At 41.1% G+C, this 20,980-nt stretch overlaps 1 protein-coding gene across 1 annotated transcript in view; it reads right to left on the reverse strand.

Moving 5' to 3' along the window:
- GALNT12 (polypeptide N-acetylgalactosaminyltransferase 12) overlaps positions 1-20,980 on the reverse strand; it is a 323,293-nt gene that overhangs the window by 248,374 nt on the left and 53,939 nt on the right. Inside the window, exons 2-3 of the mRNA XM_077491945.1 lie at positions 5,823-5,992; positions 3,894-4,083 (exon numbers count right to left, since the gene is read on the reverse strand). Of these exons, the coding sequence (XP_077348071.1) occupies positions 3,894-4,083; positions 5,823-5,992 (360 nt within the window). The remainder of the gene's footprint in view (positions 1-3,893; positions 4,084-5,822; positions 5,993-20,980) is intronic.

Genomic DNA, 20,980 nt, shown 5'->3' on the forward strand with positions numbered 1-20,980 from the left:
TATAATCTTCCCTAATCCAATCCCTAAATGCCAATGAATAAAAGGAACACAGACCACGAAATCGAAGTCTTTGAAAACTGTTCTTCCATATCACTTTTCTGCAACAGCAAACATTCAAGGTCTCTGATGGAGTCAAGTGCTTTCACCTATTCCACAAAGGAAGGTGTGGTGGTTATTTTCCAGTAGTGGGGTATGGCCATCCTGGAATCTGCTAGAAAATGTCAAAGGACATCATTTTTGTGGACTTAATAGTACCGGGAATCATGAAGAGAGGGGTCAAAGTAGGAGAAAGCAGGATATGAGTTGTCATAAGCTTACAGTGGAGGTTAAAGTGGTTGTAAACTTAGTTACACCACTTACCTACAGGTAAGCCTAGTTTAAGAGATAATTACCCATATACGCTTGCGTCGATGTCATCGGCGCATGTGCACTGAAGAAAGGGCACGACTGTGCCATTTCTAAAGGGCCTCTGCCGTGACTGGTGGCTCCTGCACGCATGCGCTGGAGTGACGTCATGCCGCTACGGCCGGAGTCCACAGCCCCAGAAGGAAGAGGAGTGAAGATGGATGAGGCCACCAGTGGGGGCATTGTGGGCTTAGTTTGCAGGTAAGGGCAACATAATGGGCTAGTATGCAATGCATACTAGCCCATTATGCTTTAAGTTTGCAGGGGAAAAAATAGGAAGTAAAACCCATCAGGATTTACCTCCTCTTTAAGGATTTGCAACCAGAATGCTTGGATTTGGGGGGGGGGGGGATTCACACCATATACAGAGCATGGTGTCTTTAAAGGTATGGCATCAGGAGCACCTGTACCACCTAGTTATGAATTTTAACAATTTTCCCGTACCTTGGTCACTAATGATGAGGGAGCAAAAGTAGTCTGTAGTTAGTTTTCCCAAGTTGTTGTGCAACATAAAATATTTAACAAAAAAAAAAAAAAAGATTATAACTTTTGGTAGGTTATTAGGAGTCAATTTTTTTTTAATGGGCATTTTAGCATGTGTAAAAAATAAAAAGAAAAAAAAAATGGAATTAAAGTATTAAATGTCTTTTTCCCTTTATTTTCCACATTAAGAAAGCCATTTTGGTTTTACGTTTATTTTTATTTTTTACGTACTGCTTATAGGAATTTGACCTATATATATATATATATATATATATATATATATATATATATATATATACACACATACACATATAAGTTTTTAATACTCCTTTTAATGTTCTATGCAAATCTTTCAATTTGGATTCATCTATTTATTTACAGTCAGATCCATAAATATTGGGACATCTTTTTGGCTCTATACACCACCACAATGGATTTGCAATTAAACGAACAAGGTGCGCTTTAACTGCAGACTTTCAGCTTTAATTTGAATTTACATCCAAATCAGGTGAACGGTGTAGGAATTACAACAGTTTGTATATGTGCCTCCCACTTTCTAAGGGACCAAACGTAATGGTACAGATTAACAATTATCCATCAAACTTTCACTTTTTAATACTTGGTTGCAAATCCTTTGAAGTCAATTACAGCCTGAAGTCTGGAACGCATAGACATCACCAGACGCTGGGTTTCATCCCTGGTGATGCTCTGCCAGGCCTCTACTGCAACGGTCTTCAGTTCCTGCTTGTACTTGGGGCATTTTCCTTTCAGTTTTGTCTTCAGCAAGTGAAATGCATGCTCAATCGGATTTAGGTCAGGTAATTGACTTGGCCATTGCCTAACATTCCACTTCTTTCCCTTAAAAAATTGTAAATCTGCACTGTGAAACGCCGTCCAATGAGTTCTGAAGCATTTTGCTGAATATGAGCAGATAATATTGCCCAAAACACTTCAGAATTCATCCTGCTGCTTTTGTCAGCAGTCACATCATCAATAAATACAAGAGAACCAGTTCCATTGGCAGCCATACATGCTCACACCATGACACTACCACCACCATGTTTCATGGATGAGGTGATATGCTTTGGATCATGGGCAGTGCCTTTCCTTCTCCATACTCTTCTCTTCCCATCACTCTGGTACAAGTTGATCTTGGTCTCATCTGTCCATAGGATGTTGTTCCAGAACTGTGAAGGCTTTTTTAGATGTTGTTTATCAAACTCTAATCTGGCCTTCCTGTTTTTGAGGCTCACCAATGGTTTACATCTTGTGGCGAACCCTCTGTATTCACTGAGCTCACCGGTGCATTCTTTCTTTTTAAAGATGTTCCAAACAGTTGATTTGGCCACACCTAATGTTTTTGCTATGTCTGATGGGTTTGTTTTGTTTTTTCAGCCTAATGACGGCTTACTTCACTGATAGTGACAGCTTTTTGGATCTCATATTGAGAGTTGACAGCAACAGATTCCAAATGCAAATAGCACACTTAAAAAACTCTGGACCTTTTATCTGCTCCTTGTAAACGGGATAATGAGGGAATAACACACACCTGGCCATGGAACAGCCAATTGTGCCATACTTTTGGTCCCTTAAAAAGTGGGAGGCACGACCTAGCGGTTACCTTCACAGACAGTCAGAAGCGACAAATAGGTAATTAATTACACCCACAAATCCTCACTATGCACCAGGCAACAGGAAACTAACTTTAAAATTATCTCCCGCTGGTATAGAACCCCCGCTCCCCTGCATAAGATTTTCCCGACGACCCCGGACAGGTGCTGGAGGTGCCACTCAGACGAGGGTACCCTCCTGCATATATTCTGGTCCTGCCCCCGATTACACAATTTCTGGAGAGAGGTATGGCGTATTACCCAGACATTCACTGACAGGGAGGTGCCGTTTTCACCAGCCTATTTTCTTTTTCATGTGACGGATATTCCTTCCCGGAAATATGGCAGATCCGTGATACGGCACCTACTGGATGCAGCTAAGATGTGCATACCTCTTAACTGGAAATCCTCGAACCCGCCGACCATCGCTCAATGGCTACACAAAGTGGATGACATCAGCAGGCTGGAGGACCTGATCCTCACCAGCCAGCCATATTTACCGACAGGAAACGTACTCTAAAACGTGGCAGGCATGGAATGCCTTCAGGTTTTCCACTGAAGGCCGAGCTCTCAGGAGCGCCAAATGACGACCTTTTCAGGATATTGTTACGGTACCCTTATTACCTACCCTTTCCCCCCCCTTATCCCTTTCCCCCCTCTTTTACTGGCCTGTCCCTTTTGCCATGTTACACCCTTCCTCTATGGACCTCTTCCGGTCCTTTAGTATCCCTAGGAGGAACACTGTAGGGAGAGTTTGAGATTACAAAAAAAATAAAAAAAGAAGGAAGGACCACGTTTACATGGACAGATGCATTTCTGCTCCCCCGCACCTAGACAGGCTGTTCACCCCCCTGGAGGAAACGGTGTCGGCCGTGGGAATTATATGTGTCTAAATGATCCTACCCTCTAGACTTATCTAGTGGTGAAACCTTAACGACGGGCGTTATGTCTGCATTGGTATAGAAATGTTGCCGTTTGTTTTCCTACAGTTGTACTGTTATCTATACTTTTGGTTGTACTGATCCATGTATCCTGGTCTTCTTGTATTAAATAAAAATTTTGAAAAAAAAAAAAAAGTGGGAGGCACATATACAAACTGTTGTAATTCCTACACTGTTCATCTGATTTGGATTATTATTAACGATTTATATAGATTTGGATGTAAATACCCTCCAATTAAAGCTGGAAGTCTGCAGTTAAAGCACATCTTGTTCATTTCATTTCAAATCAATTGTGGTGGTGTATAGAGCCAAAAAGATTAGAATTGTGTTGATGTCCCAATATTTATGGACTTGACTGTAAAAAAAAAATAAGCAAAAGATATACAATTGAAAAAAAAAGTGATTTAAAAAACATAGTATATGCTGAGCAATATAATCCATGTGAAGAAGGTACCTTTCTAGAAGTGGTTCCAACCAGCCTATATGACACTCACAATGGCAATCAAGGAAAGTCAAAACTTCTCCTTTGGCTTGGGAGGCACCAAGGAGCCGTGCTCGTACGAGACCTTCTCTCTTGTTTGCACGGATTAGTCGAACTTTCTTCAGTTTAGACACATATTCTTGCAAACGCTCCTTCAGATGTTCTATAACCATATTGAACATTACGTTACTACAATAGCAGATGAAATGAGTATTGTAAAAATAAAGTGTATGTTTACTGACCAAAAACAAAAACTCGATACACAGACCAACATGCAGGTACTATCAAAATCTAGCATGAAACACAGAACACAACTATGCAAGCTGAGGTAACAATTTGCATAAACGCACCCAAGTTTTGCAAGACTGTAAAAATTAATGGTAACCACACCTGGAGGGTCCTGCTATATTTACCACCTATTTAAAAGGTTTGCTTTTGCATGCTCAATTTGGCTTGGTGTATTTTGATAAAATTTTTTGTCTTCCATTTTTTATTTATGCTATTATGGCTGAAGTGAAAACATGCTAGCGTAAAAAGAGATAAATAGCCGGTAAAACAAAAAGCAGAATCATGCGCTAGTGTGTATATAAGCAATTCAAATCAGTAATCCTGCTGTTGAACAATTGCTGACAATTTTATGTCCATTAAAGTGTAAAGGTCAGGCAGGATTTCTACCACTTTCACCTCACATTTATGAGGCATTCACAATATGCCTCATACTCACTTGCTGAAATTCAAATTGTGACCTTCAGTGCATATACTGCTTTATTTTTCATGAAATAAAAACAAGCACACATAATCAGAATATGATTTTGCAATTTTAGTTAGTTTTTAACACAACCTACACAAAGCACTTACTGGGAACTTCCTGTTAGCATAACAAATGACAAAAGAAAGTTACTACACAATCAAAATACAGATACAAATAGCAACGTAAACTACTCTGAACATGTTTGTGAATAGTTTATAACAAATATGGCATCACTAGGCCTTGGAATCCGAGACACACTCCCAGGTCTCCTGCAAAATATCCTGGGGCTGAACCCTCACAATTACTATAAATAAGTGGCAGGACTACCAAAATTAGAAGAAGTCCATGTATGGGGATATATGTCATGCTGTGCTATAAGCTCTAAAGCCCCAGTGCTAGTCTTTAGCAACCCCTAACTTCAGCTTCTGAATAATACTTTTTCTTCAGTGTCTTCTTGGTAGAAACTACAATGGAGGCGATGTCACCTTGGTAAGGCGTGAATGGAGATTTTCTTAAGATAGTCACATACAGTCATAAAAACCTACAAAATCCTTAGGTCACATACAGCCCTAAAAACCTACAAAACGTTTTGGTTATAGCCATAAACATGTTTATGTATAAAGTGCAATAGGAAAAATGTTGGTCAAAATAAAATTAAACCTACAAATCACGATTTTTTGAGGGCTGTGCTTAACAAGTTGAACTTATCAAATTATTTGAGAGACCACTGTCATTTCTATCATTCCTATATGGCTGCAATTTAATCTCCTCCTTAACAATATTTCACTAAAGCATCTGATGCCTTTCCATGGTTTTGTTAGGCATGAAGAGAGAAGGAGGAGATATAGAGGTTGAATTACTTAAGTCAAACAGGCTCTTGATTTTGCAAGGGAAGTTGCACTTTGCAAAAGAATTGTCCGCAGAGCTTAGTGGATATGGTGCAATTTCACTTTGAAAAGAATACCCAATCACATACAAGTAAAAAAAACAAAAACAAAAACAAAAAAAACATTTCTGCTTGCACATAATTTACAGATGGAAGTCAGCACAGCTTCACTTTGTGTTCATGATGGTCTGTGGAAAATTCCTCTTCAAAATAATGTCCTTGTTCATCTTATAAAAAAAAATAACTTGTAAACAGCATTTTTTACCTTTTTCACTATAATCATCTACTAGGATAATATCTTCAAGAAGAATGTCTGGAGAGGTTTCCAAGACACTGTGGACTGTACGCAAGAGAGTGGACCATGCTTCATTGTAAAATGCAATGATGACAGATGTTTTGGGTAACTTCTGATAACCATATTTCACAGTTGCACATCTGTAAACAGAAAAACAGTTTATGATAGGAGTCTTATATAATGAGAATGTCTGAATCTATTTATGTTAAAGCCTGTCCCAAATCCTCACTTACATGCGTGTTTTATAAAAGCTAGTCTTACTAGGACTTTCAGGACCCCAAGAAAGTGACTGTTTGCCATATTGTCATAGGTGGTTATATACAGTGCCTTGAAAAAGTATTCAAACTCCTTGAAATTTTCCACATTTTGTAATGTTACAACCAAAAATGTAAATGTATTTTATTGGGATTTTATGTGATAGCCCAGTACAAAGTGATACATAATTGTGAAGTGGAAGGAAAATAAACGGTTTTCAATTATTTTTTTTTACAAAGAGGTGTGCAAAAGTGCAAGACTTCCTTTAAGTCTTGCACAGGCTTCTCAATTGGCTTTAGGTCTGGACTTTGACTGTGCTACTAACACATGAATATGCTTTGATCTAAACCCTTTCATTGTAGTTTTGGCTATATGTTTAGGGTTGATGTCCTGCTGGAATAGAGGTTTAGAATAGCTGCTTAATTCAGCCACATCCCTAATGTACAAATGGGTAGAGAACTCCCCAAAACAAATAGGCGGGACTTTTTAGGCTCAAAGAGTTTGCAGACACATGCTGAACAACAAGAAAATGAAAGTATTTTGTTGGTATTAAAATTTAAAAAAGGTAAGGTAAAATACAGTACAATGATATTACATAGAATAAATGTATATATAGAGGGCGCGAATGCGGTGCATCACTGTTCAATGATGGAATAGGTCTATAACCCTGACACCAACATGTTTCGGCGTTCTATATGCTCGATCTTCAAGGTAGGTTTAAACAGCTTTGGTAAATGTCTTATTGCCAAGGAGTGAACGTACGTAGCGCGCGGTCAGTGGATAAAAACAACATTACAAAGAAAGAAAGGATAAGCGGGGAAGCAAAGCCACCCCACCCATGCTCCCGTTGAACCCACGGGAAATTGCAGGGATAACTTCACAAAAGAGCAGGCGGAAGAAGGTCCCAAACCTACTGAACAGCCAATTCTGTTGAATAGCATTGTATAACTGGTGCTGGTAGCAGCTTTAGATTTAAGAGCCAATTCACAGGGGAAAGGTTCAAAGCAGCAACTGTAGTATAGGGAAGATGGTGTTTGATATCTGAACGAGAACAATCTTTCCAGCTTGGCATGACCTGTCTACAGACTGACTGTAAAACAGAAATAGATGGGTATCAGCGCTAAGGTCAATATAAACCATATGCACAAGCTATAGTGCTTATATCAATGTCAAAAGCAACCAGCACAGTTCGTTGATCACCGAACAAAAAATTAAATATAGTCCAAAATGCAGCGCTAATGTAAATGAGCAGTTCATTCAGCGAAGATAAGCAAATAACGAAGAACCTTTTGCCACTTCCAATGTGCCAGGAGAAAGAAAACACCCAACATCCAGGTGTGTCTCAGTCTGCTTACCAGATATCCATTTGTAATGAGCTTCAAATCAATCACAGGAAGTCCCTATCCATGGGGTCACAAGTGGTCAGTGGGTTCGGTATTCAAACGACATGTAGCCACCATATAAAAAATTTCCAGAGACAGAGCTAAAGTCACAGGTTGTCACTCCTCAGCAGTTCAGCATTACTCAAACATGCAAAGAAATAACTAGGCATCAAAAAATAGCGAAGACCGTAAGGTAAAATGGAAATTAGTTTCACCACTTCCAATGTGTCAGAAGAAAGAAACCACTCGGCACCCAGGTGTGTCTCAATCTGCTTACCAGATATCGATTTGTAATGAGCCTCAAATCAATCAATCACAGGAATTGCAGGTCTCACTCTCCATGGGGTCACAAGTAGTCAGAGGGTTCAGTATTCAAATGACATATAGCCACCTTATGAAAGATTTCCAGACACAAGGCTGAAGTCATAGGTTGTCACTCCTCAGCAGTTCAGCATTAAATCAAGGCAGCAAAAAATAGTGAAGCCCATAAGGTAAAAACGAAATGAAGCCAATGTATAATGTAGCACAAAAGCAACTTCAGGGTCTCTTGCCAGTAATCCACTCACGTGACACCTTCTCTCCATCATGTCCCAGAAGTCCACCCACAGCTAAAGCGTGCACGAGAGGCTGGGGGAACCTGATAGCTGCCGTTCTATATGGAGACTGTTCATAACCGGATAAGAAGTATGCACCGGACCAACGCCTGTATTACATTATTATTATTGCATTACGGTGTATTTTAGAGCAAAACGGAGGACAGATACTTTAGCAGTACCTTGGATGTAGACCCGATATAGATCACATCACAACAGGAGGGTATTGTATGCTAGATTTTTACTTTTTAAATCGCTTGAGACACTGTGCATGATAGAGTGGATTGCTGGCAACGGACCCTGGAGTTGCTTTTGTGCTACATTATACACTGGCTTGTCTGAGCGTTATCTGCATTACATCTAATGCAAGAGCACACCAGGAAGTAATTGCATTTATGAACTGCCTCAATCCCCCAACATCCAGGTGTATTATGGACTGGTCCTAACTTTATTTCTTCTGCCATTATAGGGGTATTGTCCCATTATTTTTATACAGGACTTTATCTTTGGCAATTTGCATGGAATGATCACACACTCTTTCTGTTTATTTTTCAGCAGTTACACTTCTTTTCCAAGTGCAATTATTTTTCATCCAGGCTTCCGCTTCCATCATCAGCAGATATTGACTTTATTGGAGTTCCCCTTACATATTAGTCAGTTCCCTCTCGAGGCATAGTTTCTTCCCCTTCTCCCTTTCCACTCTCCCTTCCCCCTTCCTTCGTTTAGAAACGCACGTTTTGCCGCAATCTTTACAGCGATTTAGCGGCGTTTTACTGCATTTTACCGCATTCGCGTCTAGAAGCGTTTAGTTAAGCTAACATCATAGACCCTCCCCAGCTCAAAAAACAGTATTATTAACTATTTCAACAATTTTGTGAGACCAGAGTGAGTAGCAGCAGCTGTGAGAGCAGCAGTTTACTTGTATTTAGTGTGTCCCTTGCCACTTGTTGTGGATTGTCCACTTGCCACATGACTTGCCACGTCATCTGCCACAAGTTGTGGATTGTCCACTTGCCACGTCACCTGCCACAAGTTGTGGATTGTCCACTTGCCATGTCACCTGCCACAAGTTGTGGATTGTCAGCTTGCCACGTCACTTGCCACCTGCCATGTCACTTGCCACAAGTTGTGCATTGTCTACTTGCCACGTCACTTACCACAAGTTGTGGATTGTCCACTTGTCACGTCACTTGCCACATCACCTGCCACAAGTTGTGGATTGTCCACTTGCCACGTCACTTGAAACGTCACCTGCCACAAGTTGTGGATTGTCCACTTACCACGTCACCTGCCACATCACCTGCCACATCACCTGCCATGCCATCTGCCATGCCACAAGTTGTGGATTGTCCTCTTGCCACGTCACCAGCCATGTCACCTGCCATGAGTTGTGGATTGTCCACTTGCCACGTCACCTGCCACAAGTTGTGGATTGTCCACCTGCCACATCACTTGCCACAAGTTGTGGATTGTCCACTTGCCACGTCACCTGCCACATCACCTGCCACAAGTTGTGGATTGTCCACTTGCCATGTCACCAGCCACGAGTTGTGGATTGTCCACTTGCCACATCACCTGCCACAAGTTGTGGATTGTCCACTTGCCACATCACCAGCCAAAAGTTGTGGATTGTCCACTTGCCACGTCACTTGCCACGTCACCTGCCAGGTCACTTGCCACGTCACTTGCCAGAAGTTGTGGATTGTTCACTTGCCACGTCACCTGCCACAAGTTGTGGATTGTCCACTTGCCACATTACTTGCCACGTCCCCTGCCATAAGTTGTGGATTGTCCACTTGCCACGTCACCTGCCAGGTCACTTGCCACAAGTTGTGGATTGTCCACTTGCCATGTCACTTGCCACTTCACCTGCCACCTCACTTGCCACAAGCTGTGGATTGTCCACTTGCCACGTCACTTGCCACCTGCCATGTCACTTGCCACAAGTTGTGGATTGTCCACTTGCCACGTCACCTGTCACGTCACCTGCCACGAGTTGTGGATTGTCCACTTGCCACGTCACCTGCCAGGTCACTTGCCACGTCACCTGCCGCAAGTTGTGGATTGTCCACTTGCCACGTCACCTGCCAAGTCACTTGCCACGTCACCTGCCACAAGTTGTGGATTGTGCACTTGCCACTTCACCTGCCACGTCACTTGCCACAAGTTGTGGATTGTCCACTTGCCACCTGCCATGTCACTTGCCACATCACTTGCCACCTGCCATGTCACTTGCCACAAGTTGTGGATTGTCCACTTGCAATTGCAATTGTTTAAAATATTTTTTTATGGTTTTTCATCATTTGCAATCATTTTTGAGATTTTTTAATGTCAAAAAAATAGGTCACCTTTAAAAACGCTTATAAACGAAAACGCGGTAGCGGCGCTTTACCGCATTTTACCACATTTTGCCAAGTTTTGCGTCTGAAACATGGAAACTTTTGCCTCTGAAACATGGAAACTTTTGCCTCTGAACCCATTTTTTTGCTTCTGGAAAAACGAGGCTAAATGAAACTGCATAAAAACGGCAAAAAACGAGACTGTGTACATGGACACATAGGATAACAATGAATGAGTTCAGGGGCAGTTGAAAAAAGTGTCCAACTGCCTCTGAACAAGCGTTTAACAGCGTCTCGTGTGCATGAAGAATAATAGTTGTCCTGTGGACAGATTCTTCCACCTGAGCTGTGGATCTCTGCAGCTCCTCCAGTTGCTTCTCTGATGAATGCTCTCCTTGCCCGGCCTGTCAGATTAGGTGGACAGCCATGTCTTGGTAGGTTTGCAATTGTGCTATAATCTTTCCATTTTTGGATGATGGATTGAACAGTGCTTTGTGAGATGTTTAAAGCTTGGGATAATTTTCTATAGCCTAACCCTGCTTTAAACTTCTCCACAACTTTATCCCTAACCTGTCTGCTGTGTTCCTTGGCCTTTGTGATGCGGTTTGTTCACAAAGGTTCCCTAACAAACCTCTGAGGACTTCACAGAACAGCTTTATTTATACTGAGATTAAATTACATATAGGTGGACTCTATTTACTAATTAGGTGACTTCTGAATGCAATTGGTTTCACTAGATTTTAGTTAGGGGTATCAGAGCAAAGGGGGCTGAATACAAATGCACACCACACTTTTCACATATTGATCTGTAAAAAAACTCAAAACCATTTATAACTTTCCTTCTGCTTCCCAATTACGTGGCACTTTGTGTTGATCTATCACATACAATCCCAATAAAATACATTTACGTTTTTGGTTGCAACATGACAAAATGTGAAAAATTTCAAGGGGTATGAATACCTTCTTCAAGTCATGTCATGTAAAAAATAAAAGATATCCCATGTAAATTGTTGACTATTTTTCATATATTTGAACAAACAGAGCTTCATTCAAATAGTACCTGCAGACAAAGGAATTGATTGCGAATAAAAGCACAAAGAAAATTTGCCTTTTCAATAAGTTATTCAGCAAATCAAATTACTTCTTGGAGTCGTTTTGTATGACTGTCCACCAGTCTCTGACACTAATTCCTCCATGCAAAATTTCTTCGGTTGCAAGATGTTAATAGGTTTCCTTGCATGAACTGACCATTTTAGGCCAGTCTTTAACCCTTTATTCTATTTGGAGACATTTCTTGGATGCTTTGGTGGTGTGCTTTATAATATTGAAAGATCCACTTCCAGTTAAACTTCGCTTTTAACCACTTAACAACTGGCCCATAGCCGAATGATGGCTACAGGGCAGTTGCTTAACTCTGGGAGGACGTACTATAATGTCCTCCCAGAATTCCGCTCTCGCGCGCCCGTGACCGCCGGGTCCACGTGATGGTTGTTTACCACGTGATCACTCAGTCAAATGACGCATGTTATGACGCCGGTTCCTCCCTCCCCTTTCTGTACCGATCGGTACAGTGGAGAGGAGAGATCAGTGTCAGCAGTGCTGTGGGCTGGATCTGCAGTGCCCACAGCGCTGCTCACCGACAATTAACCCCGCAATTCCCTGCCAATACTCTGCAATACCCAGCAATGCCCTGCCAATACTCTGCAATACCCAGCAATACCCTGCCAATACTCTGCAATTCCCAGCAATGCTCTGCCAATACTCTGCAATACCCAGCAATGCATTTTAACCACTTCCTGCCCGCCGGCCGTCATATTATTTTTATTATTTCAGGCTTCCCAGCCTAGAGGTGAGATGTAGGGTCTTATTGACCCCATATCTCACTGTAAAGAGGACCTGTCATGCCATATTCCTATTACAAGGGATGTTTACATTCCTTGTAATAGGAATAAAAGTGATCAAAAAATTTATTTTTGGGGAAAAAAAAATGTCAAATTAAAATAAAGTAAAATGAACCATAAAAAATAAATAAAATTAAAGCGCCCCTGTCCCCATGTGCTCGCATTAAGAAGTGAACACATACGCAAGTCCTGCCCACATATGAAAACGGTGTTCAAACCACACATGTGAGGTATTGCTGCGAACGTTAGAGTGAGAGCAATAATTTTGACCCTAGACCTCCTCTGTAACTCAAAACATGTAACCAGTAAAAAAAATGTAAAACGTTGCCTATGGGGATTTTTAAGTGTCAACGTTTGGCGCCATTCCACGAATGTGTGCAATTTTGAATGGTGACATGTTAGGTATCTATTTACTCAGCATAACTTCATCTTTCACATTATGCAAAAACATTGGGCTAACTTTACTGTTTTGTCTTTTTTAAAGCATAAAACTGTTTTTTTCTAAAAAAAAAAAAAACGCATTCAAAAAATTGCTGCGCAAATACCGTGCAAGATAAACAGTTGCAACGACCACCATTGTATTTTCTAGGGTCTTTGCTAAAAAACATATATAATGTTTTGGGGTTCTATGTAATTTTCTAGCAAATAAATGATGATTTTTACATGTAGGAGAGAAATGTCAGAATTGTCCTGGGTGCTCCAAAACACCTGATGGCGCTCCATGCATGTTGGGCCTCTGTATGTGGCCACGCTGTGTAAAAGTCTCACATATGTGGTATCGCCATACTCAGGAGTAATAGCAGAATGTGTTTTGGGGTGTAATTTGTGGTATGCATATGCTGTATGTGAGAAATAACCTGATAATATGACAATTTTGTTAAAAAAAAAATGAAAAACAAAATCTTGATTTTGCAAAGAATTGTGGAAAAAAATGACAACTTCAAAAAACTCACCATGCCTCTTACCAAATACCTTGGAATTTCTTCTTTCCAAAAAGGGGTCATTTGGGGGGTATTTGTACTTTTCTGGCATGTTAGGGTCTCAAGAATTGAAATAGGCAGTCAGTACTTCAGGTGTGATCAATTTTCAGATATTGGCACCATAGCTTGTGGACTCTATAACTTTCACAAAGACCAAATAATAGCCACCAATTTGTACTTATTTTTACCAAAGATATGTAGTAGTATAAATTTTGGCCAAAATGTAAGAAAAAAAATTACTAATCTGCTATATTTTATAACAGAAACAAAGAAAAATTATTTTTTTTTACAGAATTTCCGGTCTTTTTTCTTTTATAGCACAAAAAATAAAAAACCCAGCGGTGATTAAATACCACCAAAAGAAAGCTCTATTTGTGTGAAAAAGGACAAAAATTTCACATGGGTACAGTGTTGCATGACTGAGTAATTGTCATTCAAAATGTGAGAGCACCGAAAGCTGAAAATTGGTCTGGGCAGGAAGGGTGTTTAAGTGCCCAGTGGTTAAACAGCTGGCCACATTCTCATCAAGTACACTGTATTATGATACAGATTTCACACGTAACTCAATGACAGAAAGCTGCCATGGCCCTGTAGCAGTGAAGAAACACCGAAAGTAACACTAAACCATAACATTTCAATCACAAAGCATTACAGTTGGAATAAATTTCTCTGGAAATGTTTTTGGTTTATGCCAAAACATGTCTTGTGTTATTATGGCCAAATAATTTAAATCCTCCGTCCACAGCACATCCAGAAGGCCTGGTTTTGTCTACAGCAGGGGTGTCCAAACTTTTTTCAAAGAGGGCCAGATTTGATGAAGTGAACGTGCACAAGGGCCGACCATTTTGCCTGACATTCTTTGAACCATTGAAAATTCATGCTCGGATAAGTGTTTTATCCGAGCACTAATACACGGCCCAACAAGAATTCTCTTGCCTTTGTCGCGCTCATTCCCAACACACAGACGAATGCTCTGCACTTTAGGGGGTACCGTTAATTCTTAATGGTACCCCACACATTGGAAAATGTAGGATGCTTTTGGTGCAGTGCAATTTAAAAAAAAAAAAAAAAAAGCTTGGGGGCTTCTTTCCCTGCATTTTTGTGAGTAGGGAAGTCTATTGAAATTAATGGGCTGCCCTACACACAGTACGCAGCCACACAGATGTAAACCAAGGGTTGTTTACATGTCAGGTTGTAGGGGCAGCAAATACTCTTTCCTGGCACACCTCCAATGTAGGTGAATTGGTGCAATTTCTTTATGAATGTACAGTGCCATGAAAAAGTATTCATACCCCTTGAAATTTTCCACATTTTGTCATGTTACAACCAAACATGTAAATGTATTTTATTGGGATTGTATGTGATATACCAACACAAAGTGGCACATAATTGTCAAGTGGAAGGAAGGTGATAAATGGTTTTAATTTTCTTTTTTTTTTTTTTACAAATAAATATGTGGCGTGCATTTGTATTCGGCCCCCTTTACTCTGATGCCAACAACTAATATCTAGTGAAACCAATTGCCTTCAGAAATCACTTCATTAGTAAATAGATTCCACCTGTGTGTAAGTTAATCTCAGTATAAATACAGCTGTTCTGTGAAGCCCTCATAGGTTTGTTAGAGAACTTTAGTTAACAAACAGCATCATGAAAGCCAAGGAACACGCCAGACAGGCCAGTGCTAAAGTTGTGGAGAAGTTTAAAGCAGGGTTAGGTTATTAAAAAAAATATTCCAAGCTTTGAACATTTCACGGAGCACTGTTCAATCCATCATCCAAAAATGGAAAGAGTATAGCACAGCTGCAAACCTACCAAGACTCGGAGAGCATTAATCAAAAATCCGCCAAAAGGCCTATGGTAACTCTGCAGGAACTATAGAGATCCACAGCTCAAGCGGGGGAATCTGTCTACAGCACAATTAGTCATGCACTCCACAAATCTGGCCTTTATGGAAAAGTGGCAAGAAGAAAGCTATTGCTGAAAGAAAGCCACAAGAAATCCCTTTGCAGTTTGAGAGAAGCCATGTGGGGGACACAGCAAACATGTGGAAGAAGGTGCTCTGGTCAGAGGAGACCAAAATGTAACTTTCTGACCAAAAGATAAAATGCTATGTGTGGGGGAAAACTAACACTGTACATCACCCTGAGCACATCATCCCCACCTTGAAACATGGTGGTGGCACCATCATGTTGTGAGGATGCTTTTCTTAAGCAGGGAACCTGGTCAGAGTTTATGGGAAGATGGATGGAGCTGAATACAGGGCAATCTTAAAAGAAAACCTGTTAGAGTCTGCAAAAGACTTGAGGACTGGGGCAGAGGTTCACCTTCCAGCAGGACAACGACCCTAAACATACAGCCAGAGCTACAATTGAATGGTTTAGATCAAAGCATATTCATGTGTTAGAATGGCACAGTCAAATTCCAGACCTAAATTCAATTGAGAATCTGTGCAAAGGCTTGGAAAATGCTGTACACAGAAGCTCTCCATCCAATCTGGCAGAGCTTGAGCTAATTTGCAAAGAAAAGGCAAAAATTTCACTCTCAAGATGTGCAAAGCTGGTAAAGACATCCCTAAAAGGACTTGCAGCTGTAATTGCAGCGAAAGTTGGTTCTACAGATTGACTCAGTGGGGCTGAATACAAATGCAGGACACACTTTTCACGTATTTATTTGTAAAAAGAATTTGAAAATCATTTATCATTTTTCTTCCACTTCACAATTATGTGCCACTTTGTGTTGGTATTTCACACACAAAAAAAAAAAATATGTTTTTGGTTGTAACATGACAAAATGTAGAAAATTTCAAGGGTTATGCATACTTTCTCAAGGCAGTGTAAATCTATGCACTTTATCTGAGGTTTAAATAAGACAGTTTGCAATCACTGGCACCTAATAAAGAACACCCGATTCTAATTTCATGAACTTGAGGTGGATACAGTGCATTCAAAAAGTATTCATAAAGTATTCAGACCCCCTTCCTTTTTTTCAATTTTGTTATGTTGCAGCCTGATACTACAGTTGTTTCAACAAAGTATTGAGTAAAGGGTCTTTATACTTACAGTAAGCATGTGTGATATTTCAGTTTTTCCTTTTTAATAAATTCACAGACATTTCTAAAATGTTGATTTCACTTTGTCTTTATGCAGTACTGAGTTTAGATTAATGAGAGAAAAAAAATGAACTTGAACAAATGTAGCACCAGACTGCAACATAACAAAATTGAAAAAAGTAAAGGGGGGTCTGAATACTTTATGGATGCACTATATTATATTTGTATGTGTGTGTATATATATATATATATATATATATATATATACACTCACACACATACAAACTTAATTTTACCACAAGTGAGTGAGTCTGATGTTAATGTTAATTAGTTTAGAACAGTTGTCTCCAAACTGACCGGTCCTTTGCTTGCCTTTATCCGGCCCCTGGGACACTATTTCTCCCACTGATATGAGGCAGTATTACTCCTACTTACACCACTGATGAGGAACTATTCCTCCACTGACACCAAAGATGAGACATCATTTTTCTCACTGACACCATCAATGGGGCGATATTCTTTTCACTGATACCGTTTCCTACTCAAATGGGCCACAGTCCGGCCCCCCTAAGGTCTAAAGGGCAGTAAACTGTCCCTTTGTTTAGAAAGTTTGGAGACCCCTGAGTTTGATTATCAGAATGAATACCCCAGGTCAATTTGATGCATCTTGTATCCAATATTACCTTGAAGGCACTGTTTGAATGAAGATCCAGTGTTTACCTGTTCAAATATGTTGAAAAACTCAACAATCTCATGGGTTGTACTTACCTTTCACATGGCTACTACGCAGAATTTGTAAACTGTTTTATTGCACAAAGCTATACAAAAGTCTACTTACAACATGTCAAACAACACAGACACTACAAAACATCTGCAAAAAAAAAAATGTTTGGTGAGAAGACTAAAACTGAACTTTATAGTCACAGCATAGTTGGTTATTAGTAAACAAGACATAGGAGGCATACCTTCCCTACCATGAAGAAAAGGGGCAAAACAAACAGTAAATGAATTGTGGGTGTGTATGCTATAGGCCCCCTAACATTAATGGGGAGTAGACGACCCACTTTCTGAGCAAAGGTACTTTGCATGGGGGACTTCAACTATCCCGATATCAACTGTGTAGAGGGAACTGCTCACTCAGCTAAGGGACATTTATTGAATGTGATGCAGGAAAATCTCTTGAGTGGGTGGGTGGAATCCCCTACTAGAGATAATGCTCTGCTGGACATACTAATTACAAATCTGATGGCAGATGTAAAAGCAGGGGATAATTTAGATAACAGTAATCAGAGTGCCATACATTTTATGAAAAAGACTCATGAGGGTAAGACAAGAACACAACATTTTAAAAGAGCTAAATGTAATAAGCTGTGATCCATATTACAGGAAACGAAAAGAACAAATTCTTGCAATAAAGAATACTGAGAGAAATGGAAGAGCTTTAAAGTGGTTCTAAAGCCTTGAGGTTTTCTACATGAATGCATTCTCTGCATTAAAGTAAAATCCTTTCTGTGATCAGGATCCCGCAGCCCCCCTAAATACTTACCTGTGCCCAACCTAGATTCACAAGGCACAGAGGCAGCAGCGGGAGCCATTGGCTTCTGCTGCTGTCAACAAATCCTATGGGGAAGGAGGGGGCAGGGCCGAGCCAAACTGTCTGTGTCTATGGATGCAGGAACCACAGTTCGATTGCTATGGAGGCATTCTCTAAAGAAGAGGGGCCAGAAGGGACCCCAGAAGAGCAGGTTCAACAGCTGCCCTGTGCATAACAATTGGTGGACACCGTGGATCATGGTGCTCGGTAGTGTTACCAATTATAGGAATCACATGATTACAATGTAAGCAAAATGATCATGCCTTACTTCAAGTTCATGACAGCTTGCTTATTGTTGTGATTGGTCCAGAGCCATCTCATGGTACTTGGCACCCTGTACCATGTGATTAGCTGTAGCCAATCACAGATCACAATATTACGCAAGCTGTCATGAATGAAAGCCATTCATGACAGGTAAAACTATTGCTTATACAAAAACAAAAGAAACGTGTAAAAATTACACAAAGCATCCACAGCTCCTCTGTACAATGTAATGATCATTAGTCCATGGATGAGCACACAGTCTTTGGTATAACCCCAATTATAGCAATAGAAGATGAATGGTGGGAGGAGGATGAAAAAAGCAGAGTTAGACCTACCAGTAACTAATTTTCTAAAAGTCTTTCAGGACAGCCATGAGACCTAGAGCTCCCCCTACCAGGACAGTGAACACGGTAACCCCCCACCAGATAAAAGGCCGGTCTTCCAGGCCCCATGTCGGTATTTCTGGAGAACCGTAGGACATACCTGTAAAACATATGCATAATGCACATAACTTGAAGACAAAACCGGGTGGGAATCCAGCTGTCCTGGAAGACTCTCAGAAAAGGAGCTACTGGTAAGTCTAACTCAGCTTTAAGCCTCTTCCAGGACAGCCATGAGAAGATGAACGAGAACTTACAGTCTGGGGCGGGGGGGGGGGGCGCAACTGCCTGAAGGACCTTTACGACCAAACGCCTGGTCCTGAGCAGATAGGAGATTCAGGCGATAATGTTTATTGAAGGTCGAAAAATTAGACTGTGTGGCAGCCTTACAAATTTGTTCCTGTGAGGCTCCAGCCCTTTCAGCCCAAGACACAGACAAGGCTCTTGTGTGCACAGTGAGAAAGGGCGGAGGAACTTCCCTAATTTTGTAAGTTTCAGAAATAGCTTGCTTCATCCATCTAGGCAAGGTGGCTTTAGATGCACTTTTTGCCTTCTGTGATCCTGAAAAGTGGACAAACATTTGCAGTCCTGGGATCTGTGAAACGTACTGGCCACTTTAGGCAGAAATCCTGTATCTGTTTTCAAAACAACTCGATCCTCAAAAATGGTGAGGAAAGGCTTCCTCAGGGTAGTGACATGAGTGCAGCAGCCTCACATGTGCCATGAATGGCGCCTTACCATTGTCATCAGTGCAGCCTGATCGATGACCATCTGCAACCTCGGAGGGGACAGGGAGGGGGGCAGGACGAGTGCCGACAGATTACATACTTGGTGGCCTCTTTAATACAAAGTCCCTCCTCCTATGATAGACAGAACAGTCTTCCAATGGCAGCCCAGGAGACAGCACTTCCTATTACAGATGCCGCAGAGTAAACTGGAGATTCTGCCTTATGTACTCTGACGGCACCTGTCCCGCTCCCCTCTCTGTCCCCTCCGATGTAGTGCCAATACCGTATATCTTTTGTGGCCCTGGGGGCCACAAAAGATGTATATATCCAAATCACCAGGGGGGCCGTATTAAACCAAAACCTTTGGACATGCCTGCTCTAGGGGCTGAAAAGGGAATTCTATCAGAGCTTGAAGCACCAGGGACAAGTCCCAGGTTGGACAATTTCTAACCACTGCTGGCCTGTACCTAGAACTTGATTTAAAGAATCTAGCTATAGTGGGATTTTAGAAAAAACACTGATAGCTGCCGCTTGTACTAACTGAAAGACCTTTGTCGACACCCTCTTGAAAAAAATTCCAAAACTGAAGGAACATGAGTTAATCTTTGGTTTTCAGATAAGTTAAATTTGTTTAAGACCTTGGAGTATATGCTCTAGTGACCGGTTTTCTGCAATTAACCAGGATCTTGACTATTTTGTCAGAGAATCCCTGGGCCCTTAGTATGTTTTCTTCAGCTACCAGGCTTTTCACGTTTAAGGAAACCACCTGTGGGTGCTACACTGGACCCTGTGACAATAAGTCTTGTCCCTTTGAAAGACTCTGTGGAGGCTCTGAGACAAGGGAGTCTGTAACAGGGAAAACCATGACCTCTTGGGCCAAAAAGGGGCTATTATGAGATCTGTTACTTCTAGAAGAAACTTCCGGAGGACATCTGGAATTAGCCTGAACAGCGGGAAGGCATAACAGAGGCCAAATAGCCATGGATTCGCCAGAGCATCGGTCCCCAATGATTGATCTGCTGGGTTCTGAGAAAATAACTTATCTGTCTAACAATTGTTCTGATCTGTGAACAGGTCCACTTCGGGACATCCCCATCTGTTGGCGAGACCCGCAAAGATTTCGGGATGAAGGGACCCATTGTCTCGACATACCTGGTAGTGCCCGAGATAATCTGCCAGACAGTTTTGTGTCCCCTTCAGGTGTATTTCTGTAATTGAGGATAGATTCCCTTCTGCCCATGATAAAATTTGCTGGGTGATAGATTGAAGTATCCGACTTCTTGCACCTGCTTGTTTGTTGAGGTACGCGACAGTAGCGATATTGTCGGACAGAATCTGGCGATTGTGACCCCCAATTTCCGTTTAAAATGCCTACATGGCTCCCTGAACCGCTAGAACTCTCTGATTCGATGAAGCTCTTGCTTCCCTGTTCCTTAGTAGAAATAGCTGTAATGGGCATTGATGAAATCTTGCCCATGGCACTGCGGGAAAGCAAGAGGTCATCAGACCCACTCCTGATTGATCTGCAAGGCTGACATTGCATGATTGAGACCTTTTCCTGCAGGAGAAAAAAGTTTTGGTCTAATGAGCAAAATTCCTATACCGGATAGGTCACTTTCTGGGCCAGAATTAAGGAAGCCTTCTCTTTGTTTATTAATCAGCC

The sequence above is a fragment of the Lithobates pipiens genome, unplaced genomic scaffold, assembly GCF_037356315.1.
Source record: "Lithobates pipiens isolate NorthernLeopardFrog02 unplaced genomic scaffold, aLitPip1_a1.2 Scaffold_19, whole genome shotgun sequence".
Taxonomy (NCBI): domain Eukaryota; kingdom Metazoa; phylum Chordata; class Amphibia; order Anura; family Ranidae; genus Lithobates; species Lithobates pipiens.